At 38.0% G+C, this 16,099-nt stretch overlaps 13 protein-coding genes across 13 annotated transcripts, besides 24 other annotated features; 1 reads left to right on the top strand and 12 right to left on the bottom strand. All coding sequences in view use genetic code 9, as the record gives it.

The window, feature by feature from the left end:
- Window positions 1-1,562, bottom strand: an rRNA (l-rRNA).
- On the bottom strand, window positions 1,563-2,606 carry ND2 (NADH dehydrogenase subunit 2). The gene has a single exon. It carries the CDS (start codon window positions 2,604-2,606, stop codon window positions 1,563-1,565), a length of 1,044 nt encoding a protein of 347 aa, YP_002836166.1.
- Window positions 2,607-2,674, bottom strand: a tRNA (tRNA-Ile).
- Window positions 2,675-2,683: 9 nt separating this feature from the next.
- Window positions 2,684-3,655, bottom strand: ND1 (NADH dehydrogenase subunit 1). The gene has a single exon. It carries the CDS (start codon window positions 3,653-3,655, stop codon window positions 2,684-2,686), a length of 972 nt encoding a protein of 323 aa, YP_002836165.1.
- Window positions 3,656-3,726, bottom strand: a tRNA (tRNA-Leu).
- Window positions 3,727-3,837: 111 nt separating this feature from the next.
- Window positions 3,838-3,906, bottom strand: a tRNA (tRNA-Gly).
- A 1-nt stretch (window position 3,907) lies between these two features.
- Window positions 3,908-3,975, bottom strand: a tRNA (tRNA-Tyr).
- A 12-nt stretch (window positions 3,976-3,987) lies between these two features.
- Window positions 3,988-4,055, top strand: a tRNA (tRNA-Asp).
- Window positions 4,056-4,069: 14 nt separating this feature from the next.
- Window positions 4,070-4,139, bottom strand: a tRNA (tRNA-Met).
- A 12-nt stretch (window positions 4,140-4,151) lies between these two features.
- Window positions 4,152-4,221, top strand: a tRNA (tRNA-Val).
- Window positions 4,222-4,352: 131 nt separating this feature from the next.
- Window positions 4,353-4,418, bottom strand: a tRNA (tRNA-Cys).
- Window positions 4,419-4,487, bottom strand: a tRNA (tRNA-Trp).
- A 1-nt stretch (window position 4,488) lies between these two features.
- Window positions 4,489-4,554, top strand: a tRNA (tRNA-Ala).
- Window positions 4,555-4,557: 3 nt separating this feature from the next.
- Window positions 4,558-4,629, bottom strand: a tRNA (tRNA-Leu).
- A 2-nt stretch (window positions 4,630-4,631) lies between these two features.
- Window positions 4,632-4,702, bottom strand: a tRNA (tRNA-Asn).
- Window positions 4,703-4,730: 28 nt separating this feature from the next.
- Window positions 4,731-4,800, top strand: a tRNA (tRNA-Gln).
- Window positions 4,797-4,863, bottom strand: a tRNA (tRNA-Pro).
- Window positions 4,864-5,315: 452 nt separating this feature from the next.
- Window positions 5,316-5,385, bottom strand: a tRNA (tRNA-Thr).
- Window positions 5,386-5,454, bottom strand: a tRNA (tRNA-Glu).
- Window positions 5,455-6,280, bottom strand: an rRNA (s-rRNA).
- Window positions 6,281-6,351, bottom strand: a tRNA (tRNA-Phe).
- On the bottom strand, window positions 6,347-7,492 carry CYTB (cytochrome b). Its single transcript has one exon. It carries the CDS (start codon window positions 7,490-7,492, stop codon window positions 6,347-6,349), a length of 1,146 nt encoding a protein of 381 aa, YP_002836164.1.
- Window positions 7,493-7,500: 8 nt separating this feature from the next.
- On the top strand, window positions 7,501-7,989 carry ND6 (NADH dehydrogenase subunit 6). The gene has a single exon. It carries the CDS (start codon window positions 7,501-7,503, stop codon window positions 7,987-7,989), a length of 489 nt encoding a protein of 162 aa, YP_002836163.1.
- An 18-nt stretch (window positions 7,990-8,007) lies between these two features.
- ND5 (NADH dehydrogenase subunit 5) lies at window positions 8,008-9,843 on the bottom strand. The gene has a single exon. The coding sequence runs from the start codon at window positions 9,841-9,843 to the stop codon at window positions 8,008-8,010; it is 1,836 nt and encodes a 611-aa protein (YP_002836162.1).
- Window positions 9,843-9,912, bottom strand: a tRNA (tRNA-Ser).
- Window positions 9,913-9,979, bottom strand: a tRNA (tRNA-His).
- On the bottom strand, window positions 9,970-11,340 carry ND4 (NADH dehydrogenase subunit 4). Its single transcript has one exon. The coding sequence runs from the start codon at window positions 11,338-11,340 to the stop codon at window positions 9,970-9,972; it is 1,371 nt and encodes a 456-aa protein (YP_002836161.1).
- Window positions 11,341-11,344: 4 nt separating this feature from the next.
- Window positions 11,345-11,689, bottom strand: ND3 (NADH dehydrogenase subunit 3). Its single transcript has one exon. It carries the CDS (start codon window positions 11,687-11,689, stop codon window positions 11,345-11,347), a length of 345 nt encoding a protein of 114 aa, YP_002836160.1.
- Window positions 11,690-11,715: 26 nt separating this feature from the next.
- Window positions 11,716-11,786, top strand: a tRNA (tRNA-Ser).
- Window positions 11,785-12,567, bottom strand: COX3 (cytochrome c oxidase subunit III). Its single transcript has one exon. It carries the CDS (start codon window positions 12,565-12,567, stop codon window positions 11,785-11,787), a length of 783 nt encoding a protein of 260 aa, YP_002836159.1.
- Window positions 12,568-12,569: 2 nt separating this feature from the next.
- Window positions 12,570-13,253, bottom strand: ATP6 (ATP synthase F0 subunit 6). The gene has a single exon. The coding sequence runs from the start codon at window positions 13,251-13,253 to the stop codon at window positions 12,570-12,572; it is 684 nt and encodes a 227-aa protein (YP_002836158.1).
- Window positions 13,247-13,414, bottom strand: ATP8 (ATP synthase F0 subunit 8). The gene has a single exon. It carries the CDS (start codon window positions 13,412-13,414, stop codon window positions 13,247-13,249), a length of 168 nt encoding a protein of 55 aa, YP_002836157.1.
- Window positions 13,415-13,481, bottom strand: a tRNA (tRNA-Lys).
- Window position 13,482: 1 nt separating this feature from the next.
- COX2 (cytochrome c oxidase subunit II) lies at window positions 13,483-14,172 on the bottom strand. Its single transcript has one exon. It carries the CDS (start codon window positions 14,170-14,172, stop codon window positions 13,483-13,485), a length of 690 nt encoding a protein of 229 aa, YP_002836156.1.
- A 1-nt stretch (window position 14,173) lies between these two features.
- On the bottom strand, window positions 14,174-14,470 carry ND4L (NADH dehydrogenase subunit 4L). Its single transcript has one exon. It carries the CDS (start codon window positions 14,468-14,470, stop codon window positions 14,174-14,176), a length of 297 nt encoding a protein of 98 aa, YP_002836155.1.
- Window position 14,471: 1 nt separating this feature from the next.
- Window positions 14,472-14,539, bottom strand: a tRNA (tRNA-Arg).
- Window positions 14,540-14,545: 6 nt separating this feature from the next.
- COX1 (cytochrome c oxidase subunit I) lies at window positions 14,546-16,099 on the bottom strand. Its single transcript has one exon. The coding sequence runs from the start codon at window positions 16,097-16,099 to the stop codon at window positions 14,546-14,548; it is 1,554 nt and encodes a 517-aa protein (YP_002836154.1).

The following is a 16,099-nucleotide window of genomic DNA, read 5'->3' as shown; positions in this document are numbered from 1 at the left end:
GTTTCTTAAAATTAAAAATTCTGGAAAACTATAAGGGGGTCCCCTTGTGTGAAATCCTAAAACTTTTTTTTTAACGTAGGTTTAAGCGAATTTGTTTTCACGTCTCTTTTAGACGTTCCCTAGATTTAACTAAGAAATATATTTATTAACTTTTTTCTTGTTTTTTTACCTTTTAACGTTGGTCATTGAAGGCCTCCCTTCGGTCCTTTCGTACTAGAAGGGTTATTTAGAAGATAGAAGCTGACCTGACTTACGTCGGTCTGAACTCAGATCATGTAGGGAGTTAATGGACGAACAGTCCAACCTTAAAGAGCTGCTACACCCTTTGGTTACCCCAATCCAACATCGAGGTCGCAATCCTTCTCGTCAATATGGGCTCTTAGAGAAGATAACGCTGTTATCCCTGCGGTAACTTTTTCCGTTTACCAGAGTAACTGGGTCGCTAAATTTTTTAGGTGAAAGGTTTTCTTCCTAACTAACTGGAGGATTCTTTTTCTCCACGGTTGCCCCAACCAAAACTTTATCTGAAATTTACCTCTTTCTAAGAAAAAAGGTAGACGACATTTCAGGGTTAGCTTAAGCTCGACAGGGTCTTCTCGTCTTTCTTATTTGTTCACGCTTCTTCACGTGATTAGAAGATTAGGAGGGAGGGAAGAGAGACAGTGAAAGAGTGAAAAGCCATTCATACAGGTCCCCATTTAAGAGACAAGTGATTATGCTACCTTTGCACGGTCAAAATACCGCGGCCGTTTAGAATAAATTCCACTGGGCAGGCTGCACCCCACATATGAAGTTCGTGGGGCTATGTTTTTGGTAAACAGTCCCCCTTTTTATTTGCCTAGTTCCTTTCTTCCCCTTTTTCCTTGTTTGGCCACTTCCTGTGTTGGGAAAGGATTCCTTGATGCTTACTCTTGTGGTTTTAGGCGTTCTTGGTTTTGTTTTAGTTTTCCTTTAGTGGGGTAACAAAGTCTTTTTCTTACTCGTTTTAACATTATTATTTTCCTTTAGTTTAAAAGAGGTTGGATCTAGTATCAAAAATTTTCGGGTTAAGAGGATTTGAGCTTTAACGCTTTCTTTTAGATGGCCGCTTTTAGGCCTACTTTGATCCTTTCCCTTTTCACTTGTTTTTGGTCTTTCCTTCTTTCCTGGTTGTTTCCTTTTTGAGAAAAGAACTTATCTTCTTTTCTCTTTCTTCCCTTTTTTCTTTCCTAATATTTTCCTTTAAGGTAAAAACTGTGAATAAGGGAGAAAAGCTTAAACTTTTTTCTAAGAAAACCAGCTATCATCTGGCGCGTTAAACATATCATCTCTAACCAAACCTCTTTTACCACTCTTGCAACAGTGGTTGTGTAGTTCTCCTTTGAGAGGGTTTGGTTAGCTCTCCAGATTTCGGGTGCTGTTCTGTTTATCATCAGATCTTGTTAAACCATAATACAAAAGGTACGATTAACTCTTATCCTTTTTTTAACTTTCATTATATTTCAGCTTTCCCTTGCGGTACTGTTTTATATTATACAATAATACTTTAAAATCTTTTATTTATTCGCTTTTAACTTTTATCTTTATATGAATAAAAAGAATATGGGAAGAAGAAGTAATCCTCAAATCGTTATCGGGATTAGTGTGCTTATAATAGGCTGTGAGAGTCTCTTTTTCCCGGTGCGAAATGATACTATTTTAAGTCTGTGTTGGGGAAACAAGGTTAGCCTAGTTTTGAAAACTATTCGTATGTAGAAAAATAGTCTTATTAGTCTTCCTATAAGGAAAAACGGTATTATAAAATTTTTTCCGTTTAGCGAGAACACAATTAATGGTATTACCTTTTTGATGAAGCCACCCAAAGGGGGTAGCCCTCCTAAAGATAAAAGAGCTATCGAAAACAGTATGGCTGTGATAGGGACGACTTTTGACTTTCTAAGAGAAGAAAGATAATAAAGAGAGCCTTTATGGCATATAAGTAGAATGGCTGTTTTTTTTAGTATGTAGAATAAAAATAGTAAGTAGGATACCTCAGGGATAAAAAAAGCTACACATGTAATTCATCCTAGATGCCCAATTGAGGAATACGCTAGTATCTTTCGCACTCTTATCTGTTTTAACCCTCCTCATCCTCCGACTAAAACGGATAATATGGAGCAGACTATTATAATTTCAGACGAAACTAATTTCGAGAGTGATAGTAACAATAACATCGGAGCTATCTTTTGTCAACATGCTATTATTATAGTACTAAGAAATGGGAGTCCTCTTAAGACGTCGGGGAACCAAAAGTGGCATGGGGCTAGACCTAACTTTATTATTAACGCGGCTGTTATTATAAAATAAGATATTGGTGAAGTTATTCTTTTCACGTCTCATCTTTTTCTTATCCAGAGATTAAGAACGGCTCCTTTTAGTAATAGGGCAGCTCTAAATGCTTGTACTAAAAAGTACTTCAGTGTGGCTTCTACTCTTCGAGATTGTCTAGTGTACCTGAGCAGGGGTATTATTGACAGGGTTCTTAATTCTAACCCTAATCATATTGGAAATCAGTGATTGGAAAATATAACTAATCTTGTCCCAGCTATTAACCTAGTTAAGAGAAAAGCTTTTACTAGTCGTTTCATAGGACTTAAGAGGACTTTAACCTCTACTGTCTGATTATCGGTCAGATATTCCAACTAGGAGTAAGTCCTTACTAACTTTATAAAATAAACGGAGACCTTTTTGTAATAACCAGTATACTTAAGGTAAGAGAAAAAAGACCTAGTGATAGTGGAAGATAATTCTTTCATGTAAGGTGCATTAGTTGGTCATAACGGAACCGTGGGTAAGAGGCCCGAACTCATAAAAAAAAGAACACAAGGGCTATTGCCTTCGTTCTTATAATAAGTCTAGCAATTACTGGTATGGTGGAAAATGGCCTTCCTCCCCCCATAAAAATGATAATTCTTAAGACTTTCATGAATATAATTTTTGCGTATTCCGCTATAAAAAATAAGGCAAATGGACCTCCAGCATACTCAACTTTATATCCTGAGACTAGTTTTGATTCGCCCTCTGTTAAGTCAAAAGGCGCTCGTTTAGTTTCAGCAAGCGTAGAGATCAGCCACATAAAGAGAAGTGGTAAATGAGGTAGTAACATTCAGCAATTTTGTTGAGATAAAGTTATTTCCTTAAGAGAAAAAGATCCCGTTCAAATAAGTATGGATAATAAAATAAGACCCATTCTTATTTCGTATGAAATTGTCTGAGCCACTGCTCGTATCCCACCTAGCAGAGAATACTTAGATTTTGAAGCTCATCCAGACCCTAAAAGGGCATAAACAGCTAGTCTTGAAACTCCTAATACCAAAAGAAGAGATAATTTTACTTTTAAGGTAGGTTGGGGAATGGGTATTAATGACCATAGAACGAGCGCTAGGATTAAAAACAGAAGAGGGGAAAAAAAGAACAAGTATGGAGAAGCTGTTGAGGGCTTTAGCGTTTCCTTCACAAATAGCTTTAATGCGTCAGCAAATGGTTGTAGTAATCCATATGGTCCTACAACTTTCGGGCCCTTACGAAACTGCATGTACCCAAGAACCTTTCGCTCCACTAAAGTGAGGAAAGCTACAGAAATAAGAATCGGGACTAAAAAAGCAAGTGCCTGAATGATGAAAAATAATATGTCCACAACCTTAAAAAAGAGTTGAACTTTTGATGAGGGAGCTTAGGTCCCCTGCATTACCGCTTTGCTATTAAGGTATTCTCTGTTATCTATATTTCTCTTTTTTAAGTTTTTATTTATATAAATAGCGTCTAACCACCCCTAAAAGTTTCCATTAAGAGGAACAAAGGTTTAGCTTCTTCTAGTATTACACTATCTTGGGGTTTTAACCAAGGTCTTCTGATTGGAAGTCAGATATATTTCAATAATAATAGGGTATGGCGAAGAGTAAGACTTTCACCTACATTCAAGGATTTACAATCCTATGCTTTTTCAGCCATCTTGCCTTTTAAGAAAAAGAAGTTTTAGTTTAGAAAAACGTTGGACTGTCAGACCAAAAACATAGGTTAAATTCCTATAAGCTTCGTTATACCTTATTTATTGCAAAGGGGAGATTTTAACCCCCATTCTTGGAGTATGAGCCCAAAAGCTTAAATTAGCTTACTTTGCGTTTTAAAAATTACAGGACATAGCTAGGGAGTAAGCTACTCTTTTACACGGAGTGAAGGTTTGTGCAACTCAAACTGTCTTGAAGTAATCCTCATATATACTTGTATTGTATATAAAAACCAATTCTGTAACCTTTTATTTAATTTAGAAGAAGAAAATAACATAAAGTTATGCAGGTTCTGTCTTTTATATAAACAGTCTGTTAACATAATTAAAGTCTTATCTGTTTTTAACCAGAAACTTTTGATTTGCAATCAAACATGTAAAACACCTTAAGACCCAAAGACTACAAAATTCTAATTTGTATTTTGAGCTTTGAAGGCTCAAGGTTTAGTTAACCTAAGTCTTCCGTGGTTTTAGTTTATAAAAACATTTGCCTTGCAAGCAGAAGATCTAAAAGTAATTTAGACTCCACATATAGTTTAAAAAAGGATTTGCACCTCTGGTCATAGAGCCTAAATCTATCGCATTACTAACTTTGCTATTTAAACTTCTGAGTTGAAAGGAGTACAACCTTCATCCTTTTGGTTAACGGCCAAATGCTATTGTTTCAGCTTCAACTCAACCCATAAGTACTGCTGTAAACATAAACTGAGAAGTATTTTAATGAAAAATAAGGGACTTTGATTCCCTAGATGTAAGTTCGTTCCTTACCTTTTCAGAAGCATAGGAAATTCCTATATCAACGGCTCCCAAAGCAGTCATTTTTAATAAACTAGCTTCTGAGTATTATCATTTATATAAATGGAACAAAAATTTTTGTCACGCCGAGCGATTAAGCAAAGGAGAGCGGGTCTTGTTGGATCAAGTATTATATAAAGGAGTAAGGTTATAAAGACGATAACTAACGTTATGGTAAAACAAAGCGAGCTATAGATTAACTATAATGTCCTAAGAGGGTACCGTGGAGACATCGGAGAAAATACCTGGGGGCTAGTGTAGACCGTAGGTATTGTCGTAGATAGTAGAAAGGTGCCCGAAGGGGATTATAGAGTTGGAGGCGTCCGAGCAAACATACTTTAACTATTATAGGAAGCGTTTGTCTAGTAAAGCTTAAGGCTAAAAGAGTAAGAGAAAAATAATCCCGCGATGGGAGACTAGAATACTGAACGTAGAGAAGTTGTGAAGACGGATCTGAGCCGGGGAGGGGTTTCTAAGGGGAGATAATTTACCTAAAAGCTATAAGAGGGAGTTAAACCCTCTTTTCCAGTTTACAAGACTGGCTGTTTGTCGTTAACTTTTATAGCTGCTTTTACCAAGAGTCTAACTTGGGTTTAGGGCTTGAAAAGCCCTCGTTTTTCTGAAACTACAAAAGCTTTAACCAGGTACACCTTCCGGTACACCTACTATGTTACGACTTTTCTCCTCGTTTGACGAGAGTGACGGGCGATGTGTGCGCATTCTAGAGCTGATTTCATAGTGTTTCTCTTTACTTTTATTACTATCGAATCCTCTTTCATTAACTTTTTCAATGCTAAATTCTCTGTTAACAAATAAAGTAGCTCATCTATTCCCACCCTATAAGCTGCACCTTGATCTGACGTTGAGGGTAATTCCTTTTCGCTCACTTTCTTAAAGAGGTGAACTGACGACGATGGTATACAAGCTGAATTTATCTTTGGGTGGTGAGGTTCCTCGTGGGTTATCGATTCAATGACAAGCTCCTCCGAAAAGGGGTAGAAAACCGCCAAGTTCTTTAAGTTTTAGCCTTTAGCCGTACTACTCTGGTGTTTTAGGATTTACTAGTGAGTATAGTGGAGTATCTAATTCCAGTTTATTCCTCACTTTTTCAGTTGAGCTTTCCTAGCTATTTTTCTATTATTTAGCTTATTACTGCTGAGTTTTTACTCATAACTAGTTTTCCGAGCTTTACTTCCTTTAACCGGTGAGGTTTAACTAGGGATTAACGTGTAACCGCGGTTGCTGGCACGTTATTGACCATCCCTTTTCTTCTTATCTATTTCCTGGTTTCCCAGATTTAATAAAACTAAGCACTGCAGTCGCAAGGTATATCTTCTTTAGGTATTTTAACTTATAGATTGAGTTAGAAGGTTTCACATTATAACTCCTCTTGCTGGTTCGTTTAATAACTTACATGTGGCAGATAGAAGAAAGCTAAAATTTAAGCTAGAACCAAGCTTTTATTAGAGAAAGGAGTTCAACCTTTGATCTGGCATTTTCAACGCCAAGCTTTGGCCTTAAGCTACTCTAATATCGTAACAGAAGCTTTTTTTCTATTACTGCTATTCCCGGGAAGAAAAAAACAAATATAGAGAAATAAAGTACAGAGGCTACCTGCCCTATTATTATATACGGTTCCTCAACAGGTTGTCTCCCTATTCATGTCAAAATAATAAAAGTTGCAGCTAGAATTCAAAACGTGACTTGTCTTAGTGGTCGAAATGTCGAAGCTTGTTTTCATGAGGTGTGAAGAATCGGGACTAAAAATCATACTAATACAGCTGCTAGTAACGCGATAACCCCTCCTAGCTTTTTAGGGATAGAGCGGAGTATTGCGTAAGCAAAGAGGAAATATCACTCTGGCTGAATGTGGGTAGGCGTTACTAGCGGGTTGGCAGGGATAAAGTTCTCTGGGTCTTTTAAAGCTGTTGGAGCTAAAAGAGCAAGTGTAAGAATCCCTGCCAACAGAACTAAAAATCCTACAAGATCCTTAGTTGAGAAGTAAACGTGAAATGGAGCCTTATCATATTTACTGTCTAAGCCTGTTGGGTTTTTGGAGCCTGTCTGATGTAAAAATAGTAGGTGTATAATTGATAAAGCTGCTATAATAAAAGGGAAAAGGAAGTGGAAGGTAAAGAATCGAGTCAGTGTAGCTTTGTCTACAGAAAACCCTCCTCATACTCATTGTACTAACATCTCCCCTATATAAGGTACAGCTGATAGAAGTTTTGTGATTACTGTTGCGGCTCAGAAAGACATTTGACCTCAAGGCAATACGTATCCTACGAAAGCAGTAACCATCGTTATTAAAAACAATATAACTCCTATGTTTCACGTTTCCTGTTTTACGTAGGATCCGTAGTATATACCTCGTCCTATGTGGCAGTAAAGACAAATAAAGAAGAAGGAAGCTCTTTTTGCGTGAATATTTCGAAGGAGTCATCCATATTTTACGTCTCGGCATATGTGTCTTACTGACGAGAAAGCTAGGGAAATATCAGCGGTGTAGTGCATAGCCAAAAATATCCCGGTGATTAGTTGTACTATTAAACATAGTCTTAAAAGAGATCCAAATTTTCATCATACGGAAAGTTTTCTTGGGGCCGGAAGGTCCACCAAAGATCCTTTTAGTATTCGAAAAAGAGGGTGCCTCTTTCGTAGCGGTCCTGTCATTTATATAAATGGTGTTTTACTTGTTCATGTTGCTTTTGTTGTTAGGTAGTACTTTAGTTTTTTACAGTCTTTCACCTTACTATGCGGCTTTGGGTTTAATGATAAGGTCTCTATTCGGGTGTGTGGTTTTAACTTCTCTTGGTTTAACATTTTTAGCACTTCTTTTACTTTTGATTTATATGGGTGGTATGCTCGTGGTCTTCGTGTATTCTAGTGCTTTATCTGCCGATCGGTATCCAATGGTTAGTAATTTGGGGGAGGTAGTGTTGCTTTTTTTGTTGCTGTCTTTCTGGGTCCTTTTTATATTTGAGGACTTCCTAGAATCAAGAACCTTGTTTAATCTTCTTTCCCCTTTAAAAGATTTATCTTCTCTTTCTGTATTATACGATTATGGGGGAGCTTACTTGCTTGTAGGAGGGTTGGCTCTTTTAGTGGTCTTGATTGTGGCTTTGGTAGTTTCTTATGGCTCTTCTCTTTTAGCACTTCGAGCTTTGTAGTACTCATCATTACATGTGTTATATAATCATTGCTGTTGTTAGAATGCATACTACAATAAGAGATATAGATAAAAGGTACTGCTTTATATAACCTGTTTGAGTTATTTGTTGTGCCTTTGTTAGGTCCCTTTTAACTGCAAACATCCCTTGTCCACCTGCCGTTTCTCTTCAACCTCGATCTAGGGCTCGAGTGGTTAGGGTTAAGGCAGTGGCTTTTGTTATACTTCTTGAAATTATGTGTGATGTAGAAGTATAAAATCACGTCTTCCTGAAAAAAGTTTTCGCGGTTGTTTTACTTTTGTTAGACAATATAAGCGATCTTACTATGGTAGCACCAATTACTGTTACAATTAGTGGCATAGCCTTAACTATACCGATGGGGAATAGTCTTGGGAGGTTAAGGAGTCAAGCGCCTATTAACCATCCAGCAAAAATAGCCCCCATGGCTAGTCGTACTAAAGGGAATACAAGTTTTGGTTTCTCCTCTTTCATAGGTTTTATAGGGGGTTTTCTTGAGTTTTTGAGGAAGCAGAACGTTATTATTCGGAAGCTATAAGCTGCTGTCAAAAACGTGGCTATAATGGCTAGAGAAAACGATATTAAGTTTCTTGGTTTTTCTACAACTAATTCCAAAATAAGGTCCTTAGAGTAAAACCCTCTTAGAAAAGGTACTCCCATTAAAGCTATTCTCCCTAAAAACAAACATCTTGAGGTTATGGGAAGGCTTTCCCTTATTTTAGACATCTTTCGAAGATCTTGTTCTTTTTTATGTCTGTGTATAATTCTTCCCGAGCACAAAAACAGCATTGCCTTAAAGAAAGCATGGGTGCATATATGAAACAAGGCGACTTTAGGTTTACCTAATCCTATAGACACAACCATTAGACCTAGCTGACTTGTTGTAGAATAGGCTATTATCTTCTTAATATCATGTTGTTGAAACGCTGAGGTTGCCGCAAAAATAGCCGTTAAGGCCCCTATAATCAGAGTTATATTTAAAAAAGTTTCGGAGGGTGTAATAATTGTCGTCATTCGGATTAGAAGAAAAACACCGGCCACTACCATTGTTGACCTGTGTAGTAAGGCTGATACTGGGGTTGGCCCTTCCATTGCAGCTGGTAGCCACGGATGAAGCCCAAACTGGGCTGACTTCCCTATAGCTCCTATTAGAGAGGTAAACAAAATGGCAGATACTCAAAATCCACTAATTTTTTTCGTGGACAGACTTTTTATATCTCAACTTCTTGTTTTTATTAGTAGCCCAGATATCACGACTATAATTCCAATATCTCCTATCCGTTTGTATACTATAGCCTGAAGAGCGGAGGCTTTCGCATCCGTTCGAGTAGATCACCACCTTATTAGTAAAAAAGACAAAAACCCGACTCCTTCTCAGCCTACAAAAAACAAGAAAATATTTTTGGCCGACGTTAAAATCAACATTTTTAGAAGAAAAATCATTAGTAAACGGAAAAAACTTTTTCCGTTTGGGTCATCTCTCATGTAGTATATAGAGAATTCTATTATAGACCATGTTACTAATAAAGCGGCCGATGAAAAGAATATAAACTTTCTGTCTATTTTTATGGACAGAAAAGATTTGAGTTTACCCGTGTTCAGCCATGGAAAAACAGAAGAAACAGAAGGTTCTCCGCCTCCTAATATAAAAATAGTCAATTTTAACAATGATAGCAAAACAAGAACCTTCATAGTCGTAAGAGCTATTTTAGCCTCGTTTAGTTTTCGCAAGCTGTTTTTCTTGAGTCTCTTTGCCGAGAAAAATGAAGCTATTAGTAGGATAATAAATATTGTCAGGGTAATACTAGAATTAACAGTTCCTGGAGAGAAAAACATCGAGTCCTTCATGGAGTTAAACCACAAATTCTTTGGCTTAGCAGGCCAAGAATATTCACATAGGATTCGGATCTAAAGGCAAAACAATATGCCGTCTCTAATGCCACAAATTAGTGTTTTACTAAACTATTTAGATCATACCATACATGATTTTGGCGCCACTATTATAGAGAGTAGGGGAAGAAGATGGAAGAGAATCAAAATGTGTTCCCGAGGGCTTATTTCATTGAAACTCATGGAAGATAATACAATTCTTTGTGTTTTTGTTTTTTGGTAGATAAGTAAAGAGTAGATTGCTCCAAATACAGTAGCTACTCCTAATATTGGAGCTAAGAATATAGATCACCTTATAATACCTGTTATTATGTAGAGTTCTCCTATAAGTTTTGGTAGAGGTGGTAGGCCGAGTTTCGCTGCACACCTTATTAATCATCAGAAAGGTAAGAGCACTGTAATCATCTTAAATCCTCGCGTAATAAAAATTTTCCGTGTGTGCGTTCGTTCATATAAAATTTTGGCTAGGGCAAACAAAGCTGAGGAAACTAATCCGTGAGCTATCATTAACATTATAGCTCCTCTTATTGTTCAGTCCGAAAATACTATTGTACCAGCTGCTACTAGACTCATATGGCCAACTGACGAGTACGCTATTAAGGCCTTAAGGTCTGTCTGTCGTGTACATAGGATGCTTGTTATTAAGGCTCCTCAGCAACATATAACTGTTAGGATGGCTGATAGTGTGGTTACGTCTGGGAAGTAAGCTTTCATTCGTATTATACCGTAACCACCTAACTTTAGTAAAATTGCAGCCAGTATCATGGAACCTGCTACCGGTGCTTCTACGTGAGCCTTCGGTAATCACAGGTGAAATCCGTATATTGGCATCTTTACTAGGAAAGCCACAATAGTTATTATTCACCATATTTTTATTCTGAAAAAGGTTTTACCCTGTAATCTTACTATCTCGGATATGGGTATCATCAATGTGGACGTAGTTTGGCTTATAAGTACAATGGATACTAGAAGGGGAAGAGAGCCAAACAACGTGTAGAAAAGAAAGTATGTCCCAGCTTGAAGACGTTCTACTTTTGCTCCTCACCGTGTTATTAAAACTAAGGTAGGAATTAGGGTTGCTTCAAAACATATGAAAAACGAGAGAATTTTTAGCGAGGAAAACGTTAGAAGAAGGAAGAATATAATAGAGCAGGTGAGTGCTAGAAATCCTTTTTGAAGCCTTCCTCTTTTTCCCTTGACGACTTTCTGCGCCAGAAAACATAGAGGTGCTAGTCAACATCTAAGGATTATCAAGGGGGCTGATAGTGAGTCCACCGCTAGGCTGTGCCTAAGAAACGACCAACTTGCTCTTCCTCTGTTTTTCACTGTTGTTATCGAAAGAAAGGTCATCATGGCTAGGGCCACGAACAGAGCATTCCATTTTCACTTCTTTACTTTAATTAAAACAATTGTAGAAATCGAGACTCTTAATAATGTTAACATTTATTTATTCTGCCCATTCTAGGCCTCCTTGCTGTCATTCATATGCTAATCCCGCTGCCAGTATTATTAAAAATACTGAAGATAGAGGAAGAAGTATAGATATATTTTTACTAGAGGCGGGTATTATTGGAAATAATAGCGCTATTTCCAAGTCGAATATTAAAAACAGTATGGCTACTAAGAAAAACCGAAAGGAGAACGGAAGACGCGCTGATTTTATTGGGTCGAATCCGCATTCATAAGGGGATCTCTTTTCTAATTCTAAAGATCGTCTGGGAAGGAAGTGTCCTACAATTAATAGAAGACTTGATAGTATAATGGCTATAGTCAGAAAAACTAGAAATTTCATTTTTGTTATTTCTTATTAATATAAAGGGAGGAGTGGCAGAATGTTTTTGCGCTTGACTTGAAATCAAATGACGAGGGTTTAATTCCCTCCTCCTCTTATGATCCTCATCAGTAGATGCACACATATAAGAAAAGCCAGACCACGTCTACGAAGTGTCAGTATCATGCAGCGGCTTCAAATCCAAAGTGGTGGTGGTTAGAGAAATGGTGGCTTAGTAACCGAAAAAAACATACGGCTAGAAAGGTGGTTCCTATTATTACATGCAACCCGTGGAATCCGGTTGCTACAAAGAAGGTAGAACCATATACTCTGTCGGCAATAGTAAAGGGGGCATCTAGATATTCTCATGCCTGTAGAGCTGTGAAGTACAGTCCTAGAATTACGGTTAACCCTAGTGCTTGCACCGCTTCCCCTCGATTTTTCTCTATTATTCTATGGTGAGCCCAAGTTATAGTGGCTCCTGAGGATAGTAATACTGCTGTTTTTAGTAAGGGGACTAGAAATGGTTTCAGCGCGTCAATTCCTGTGGGAGGTCATGAAACCCCTATTTCTACTGTGGGTGCCAGTCTTCTGTGAAAGAATGCTCAGAAAAAGGCAAAGAAAAAGCAAACTTCTGATGTTATGAATAATATCATTCCGTACCGTAAGCCTTTAATAACTACCAGAGTGTGGTGTCCCTGAAATGTAGCTTCCCGGACGACATCTCGTCATCATCTTATTGCTGTTACTGTTGTTGCTAGCATTCCTATTATGAATAAGGTTATTGTGCCTAAATGAAATCACACTACTAAGCCTGAGGTCATTATGAGAGCTCCGAAGGCGGCTGTTAGCGGTCATGGTCTTTGATCTACTAGGTGGAAAGGGTGTTGATGGGTCATATTTATATGTTTTGGTCTAGGTAGAATTTAACTAGGGATGTAAATACATAAGCTTGGATGCAGGCCACACCAACTTCAAGTATAAACAGCAATCCTAGAATAATTAAGGTTAGCGCTCTTACTATAGGTCTAGAAGCTAGTATTCAGGTGGCGGTTGAAAGTAGAAAAATGAGTAAATGACCAGCAGTAAGTTTGGCTGCTAGCCGTAAACCTAAAGCTATTGGCTGTGCTATTAATCTTAGGGTTTCTATTCAAACCATAGCCGGTATCAAGAAGGACGGAGTCCCTTGTGGGACCAGGTGTCTTAGTCGTCTTTTAAAAGCCATGAAGAAACCTAGAAAATTTACTCTTAACCATAGAGGTATTGCTAATCTGTAAGTAAAAGAGGCGTGTCTGGTTACTGTAAAAGCGTACGGGAAAAGTCCCATTAGTTTTACTGATAAAATTATGAAAAAAACCGCTGTCAAAGTAGTTATTCAAGGAGCAGAAGCCTTCTTCCCGTTTTGGAAAAGCAGCTTCATAGCCTCTAGTCGGACAGTTGTTCATATGTATCTTATTCGGCCTCTAAAAAAGTTGGTTGGGAAAATGTAAAGGGCTCATACTATTGCTATCATGCAGGAAACTAACTGTAGGGGGATAAATAAAATAGTGTCGGGCGAAAATTGTCCAAATAATCTTTTTATCATTTTCATTCTTTTTGTTGTTGTTCTATCTTTTTGTTATGTTGGCTGTCTCCTTCCTTGTCTCTTAGTCATTTTTGCTTAACAAGGACTACTATCATCACTATTACTAATGATCATGCTAGGAAGAATTTTATAATAAATCAGGAAAGGTCTAATTGTGGCATCCCTTGGAGGAAAGGTATTTTCCATCTTCAGATCAAGAGGCTGAAGCTTTTATTAAGCTATCCAAGGTTTATTCTTCAAGGTTTTGCGTTATTCAGGATTCAAAGTTTTCGAATGGGACTGATTCTATAACTATTGGCATAAATCTGTGATTTGCTCCGCATATCTCCGAGCATTGCCCGTAAAATAATCCTGTTCGTCTTAATAGGAAAGAGGTCTGGTTAAGACGACCCGGCACGGCATCCATCTTTACTCCTAGGGAGGGGACGGCTCATGAGTGTAATACATCAGCAGATGACACCAAAACCCGGATAGGGTTTTGGTAGGGCAACACTAACCGGTTGTCTACTTCAAGTAGTCGGGGTAAACCTGCTTCTAAGTCTGAGGTTGGTACCATGTAAGAGTCAAATTCTATTTCATGGTAATCCGTGTATTCATATCTTCAGTATCATTGATGTCCTATCGCCTTAATTGTTAGGAAGGGATTTTTGACTTCGTCCATCAAGTAGAGTAGTTGAAGAGAGGGAAAGGCAATAAATATTAGTATAAACGCTGGCACTATTGTCCATATGGTCTCTAGTTCTTGCCCTTCCAGAAAAAATCGTTTGGTAAGAGACGAAGTAACAAGAGATATAAGTCCATAAAATACCAAAATAATTATTAAAGTTAGTATAATTAACGTGTAATCATGAAAATAGATTAGCTCTTCCATTAGGGGAGAGGATGCATCCTGTAAACCGAGTTGTGCTCAAGTTGCCATTTTACGTTTGTAGCAGTTTTATTTTCGCTAATAAGTCTGTTTTGTGTCTCCGTGAGAGGGATACCATTAGAGCTAGCCCTGCGCTTGCCTCACACGCTGAAAACGTTAGAAGAAGAATGGAGAATTTTAGGTAAACAAGCTCGTCATGTATTTGAGACCAGGTAGATATTTTGAGAAAAAGGGAGACTAAAAGAAGCTCTAAACATAGAAGGAGTGAGAGCAGATGTAGTCGTTTTATAACTACACCTATAATCCCTAGGAAGAATAGAGAAAATAACACAGCCGATAAGATTTTCATTTGGAAGACCTCAGATTAAACGCTGAGAACTTGAAGGTCGAAACTTCATGTTTTTTAAACTAGTCTTCTTTTAGTTTACTTTGTTAGTAGAAATGTTGTCGGGGTTTCCTCAAACGTATGGTGTGACGGTGGAAAGCTTTCGTATTGTCATTCCAGAGATGCGGAAACGAAAGAAGGGGTTCTTACCTTTCGTTGAGAGGCAAAGGCTTCTCATATTAGGAAAAGAAAAAACAGGGCACCTACTAGAGAGATTAAGGATCCTATGGATGAAACAGTTTTCCATGTTGTATAAGCGTCTGGGTAATCTGAGTATCGTCGTGGCATTCCAGCTAAACCTAGGAAGTGTTGCGGGAAGAAGGTTAGGTTAACCCCTATAAACATTATGAAGAATTGAACCTTTGATCATAGTGGGTGAAATGCGGTTCCTGAAAAAAGTGGAAATCAATGTGTAAATCCGGCAAATATAGCAAATACAGCACCCATTGATAGTACATAGTGGAAATGTGCAACAACATAGTAAGTGTCGTGTAGTATAACGTCTATTGAAGAATTAGCCAATACAATCCCTGTTAGTCCTCCTACAGTGAACAAAAAAACAAATCCTAGAGCTCAAAGCAGAGGGGTCTCTCAGACTAACTTTGACCCTTGTAACGTGGCCATTCATCTAAATACCTTTATTCCGGTTGGAACAGCAATAATCATGGTAGCTGCTGTGAAGTAGGCACGGGTGTCTACATCCATACCAACAGTAAACATATGGTGGGCCCAAACAAGAAATCCTAGTATCCCTATAGCCACCATGGCATACACCATACCTAAATAACCGAAGGGTTCTTGCTTACCTCTATAATGTGCTATAACGTGAGAGATCATACCAAATCCAGGTAGTATTAAAATATAAACTTCTGGGTGTCCGAAGAATCAGAACAAGTGTTGAAACAATATTGGGTCTCCTCCACCTGCTGGGTCAAAAAAAGTTGTTTTAATTTTACGGTCCGTTAGTAACATCGTTATGGCTCCAGCTAGTACTGGAAGGCTCAGAAGTAAAAGAATAGCAGTTATAAATACGGATCACACGAATAAGGGAAGTCGATCAAAAGTTATCCCCGGAGTCCGCATTTTAATAATTGTGGTTATGAATTTTATGGAAGCCAGAATTGAGGAGGCACCAGCCAAGTGTAGTGAAAAAATAGCTAGGTCAACAGATCCTCCTGCGTGGGCAATATTGCTTGAGAGTGGGGGGTAAATTGTTCACCCTGTTCCGGCCCCTCTTTCAACTCCTGCAGAGGCAAGAAGAAGAATGAAGGAGGGAGGTATTAGTCAAAATCTCATTTTTTTCATTCGTGGGAAAGCCATGTCTGGAGCACCTATCATTAGAGGAATTAATCATTTACCAAATCCTCCAATCATTATTGGCATCACCATAAAGAATATCATAACTAAAGCATGGGCTGTTACCACAACTTTATAAACTTGGTCGTCTTGAAGAAGAGAGCCTGGCTGGGCTAGTTCTGTTCGGATTATGACTCTCATGGCTGTTCCAACCATTCCTGCTCACGCTCCAAAAATTAAATAAAGTGTACCAATGTCCTTGTGTTTAGTAGAAAAAAGTCAGCGTCTTAGTTTCAT

This window comes from Apostichopus japonicus, mitochondrion (genome assembly GCF_037975245.1).
Source record: "Apostichopus japonicus mitochondrion, complete genome".
Lineage (NCBI taxonomy): Eukaryota > Metazoa > Echinodermata > Holothuroidea > Aspidochirotida > Stichopodidae > Apostichopus > Apostichopus japonicus.
This window is presented reverse-complemented; position numbering and strand designations above follow the sequence as displayed.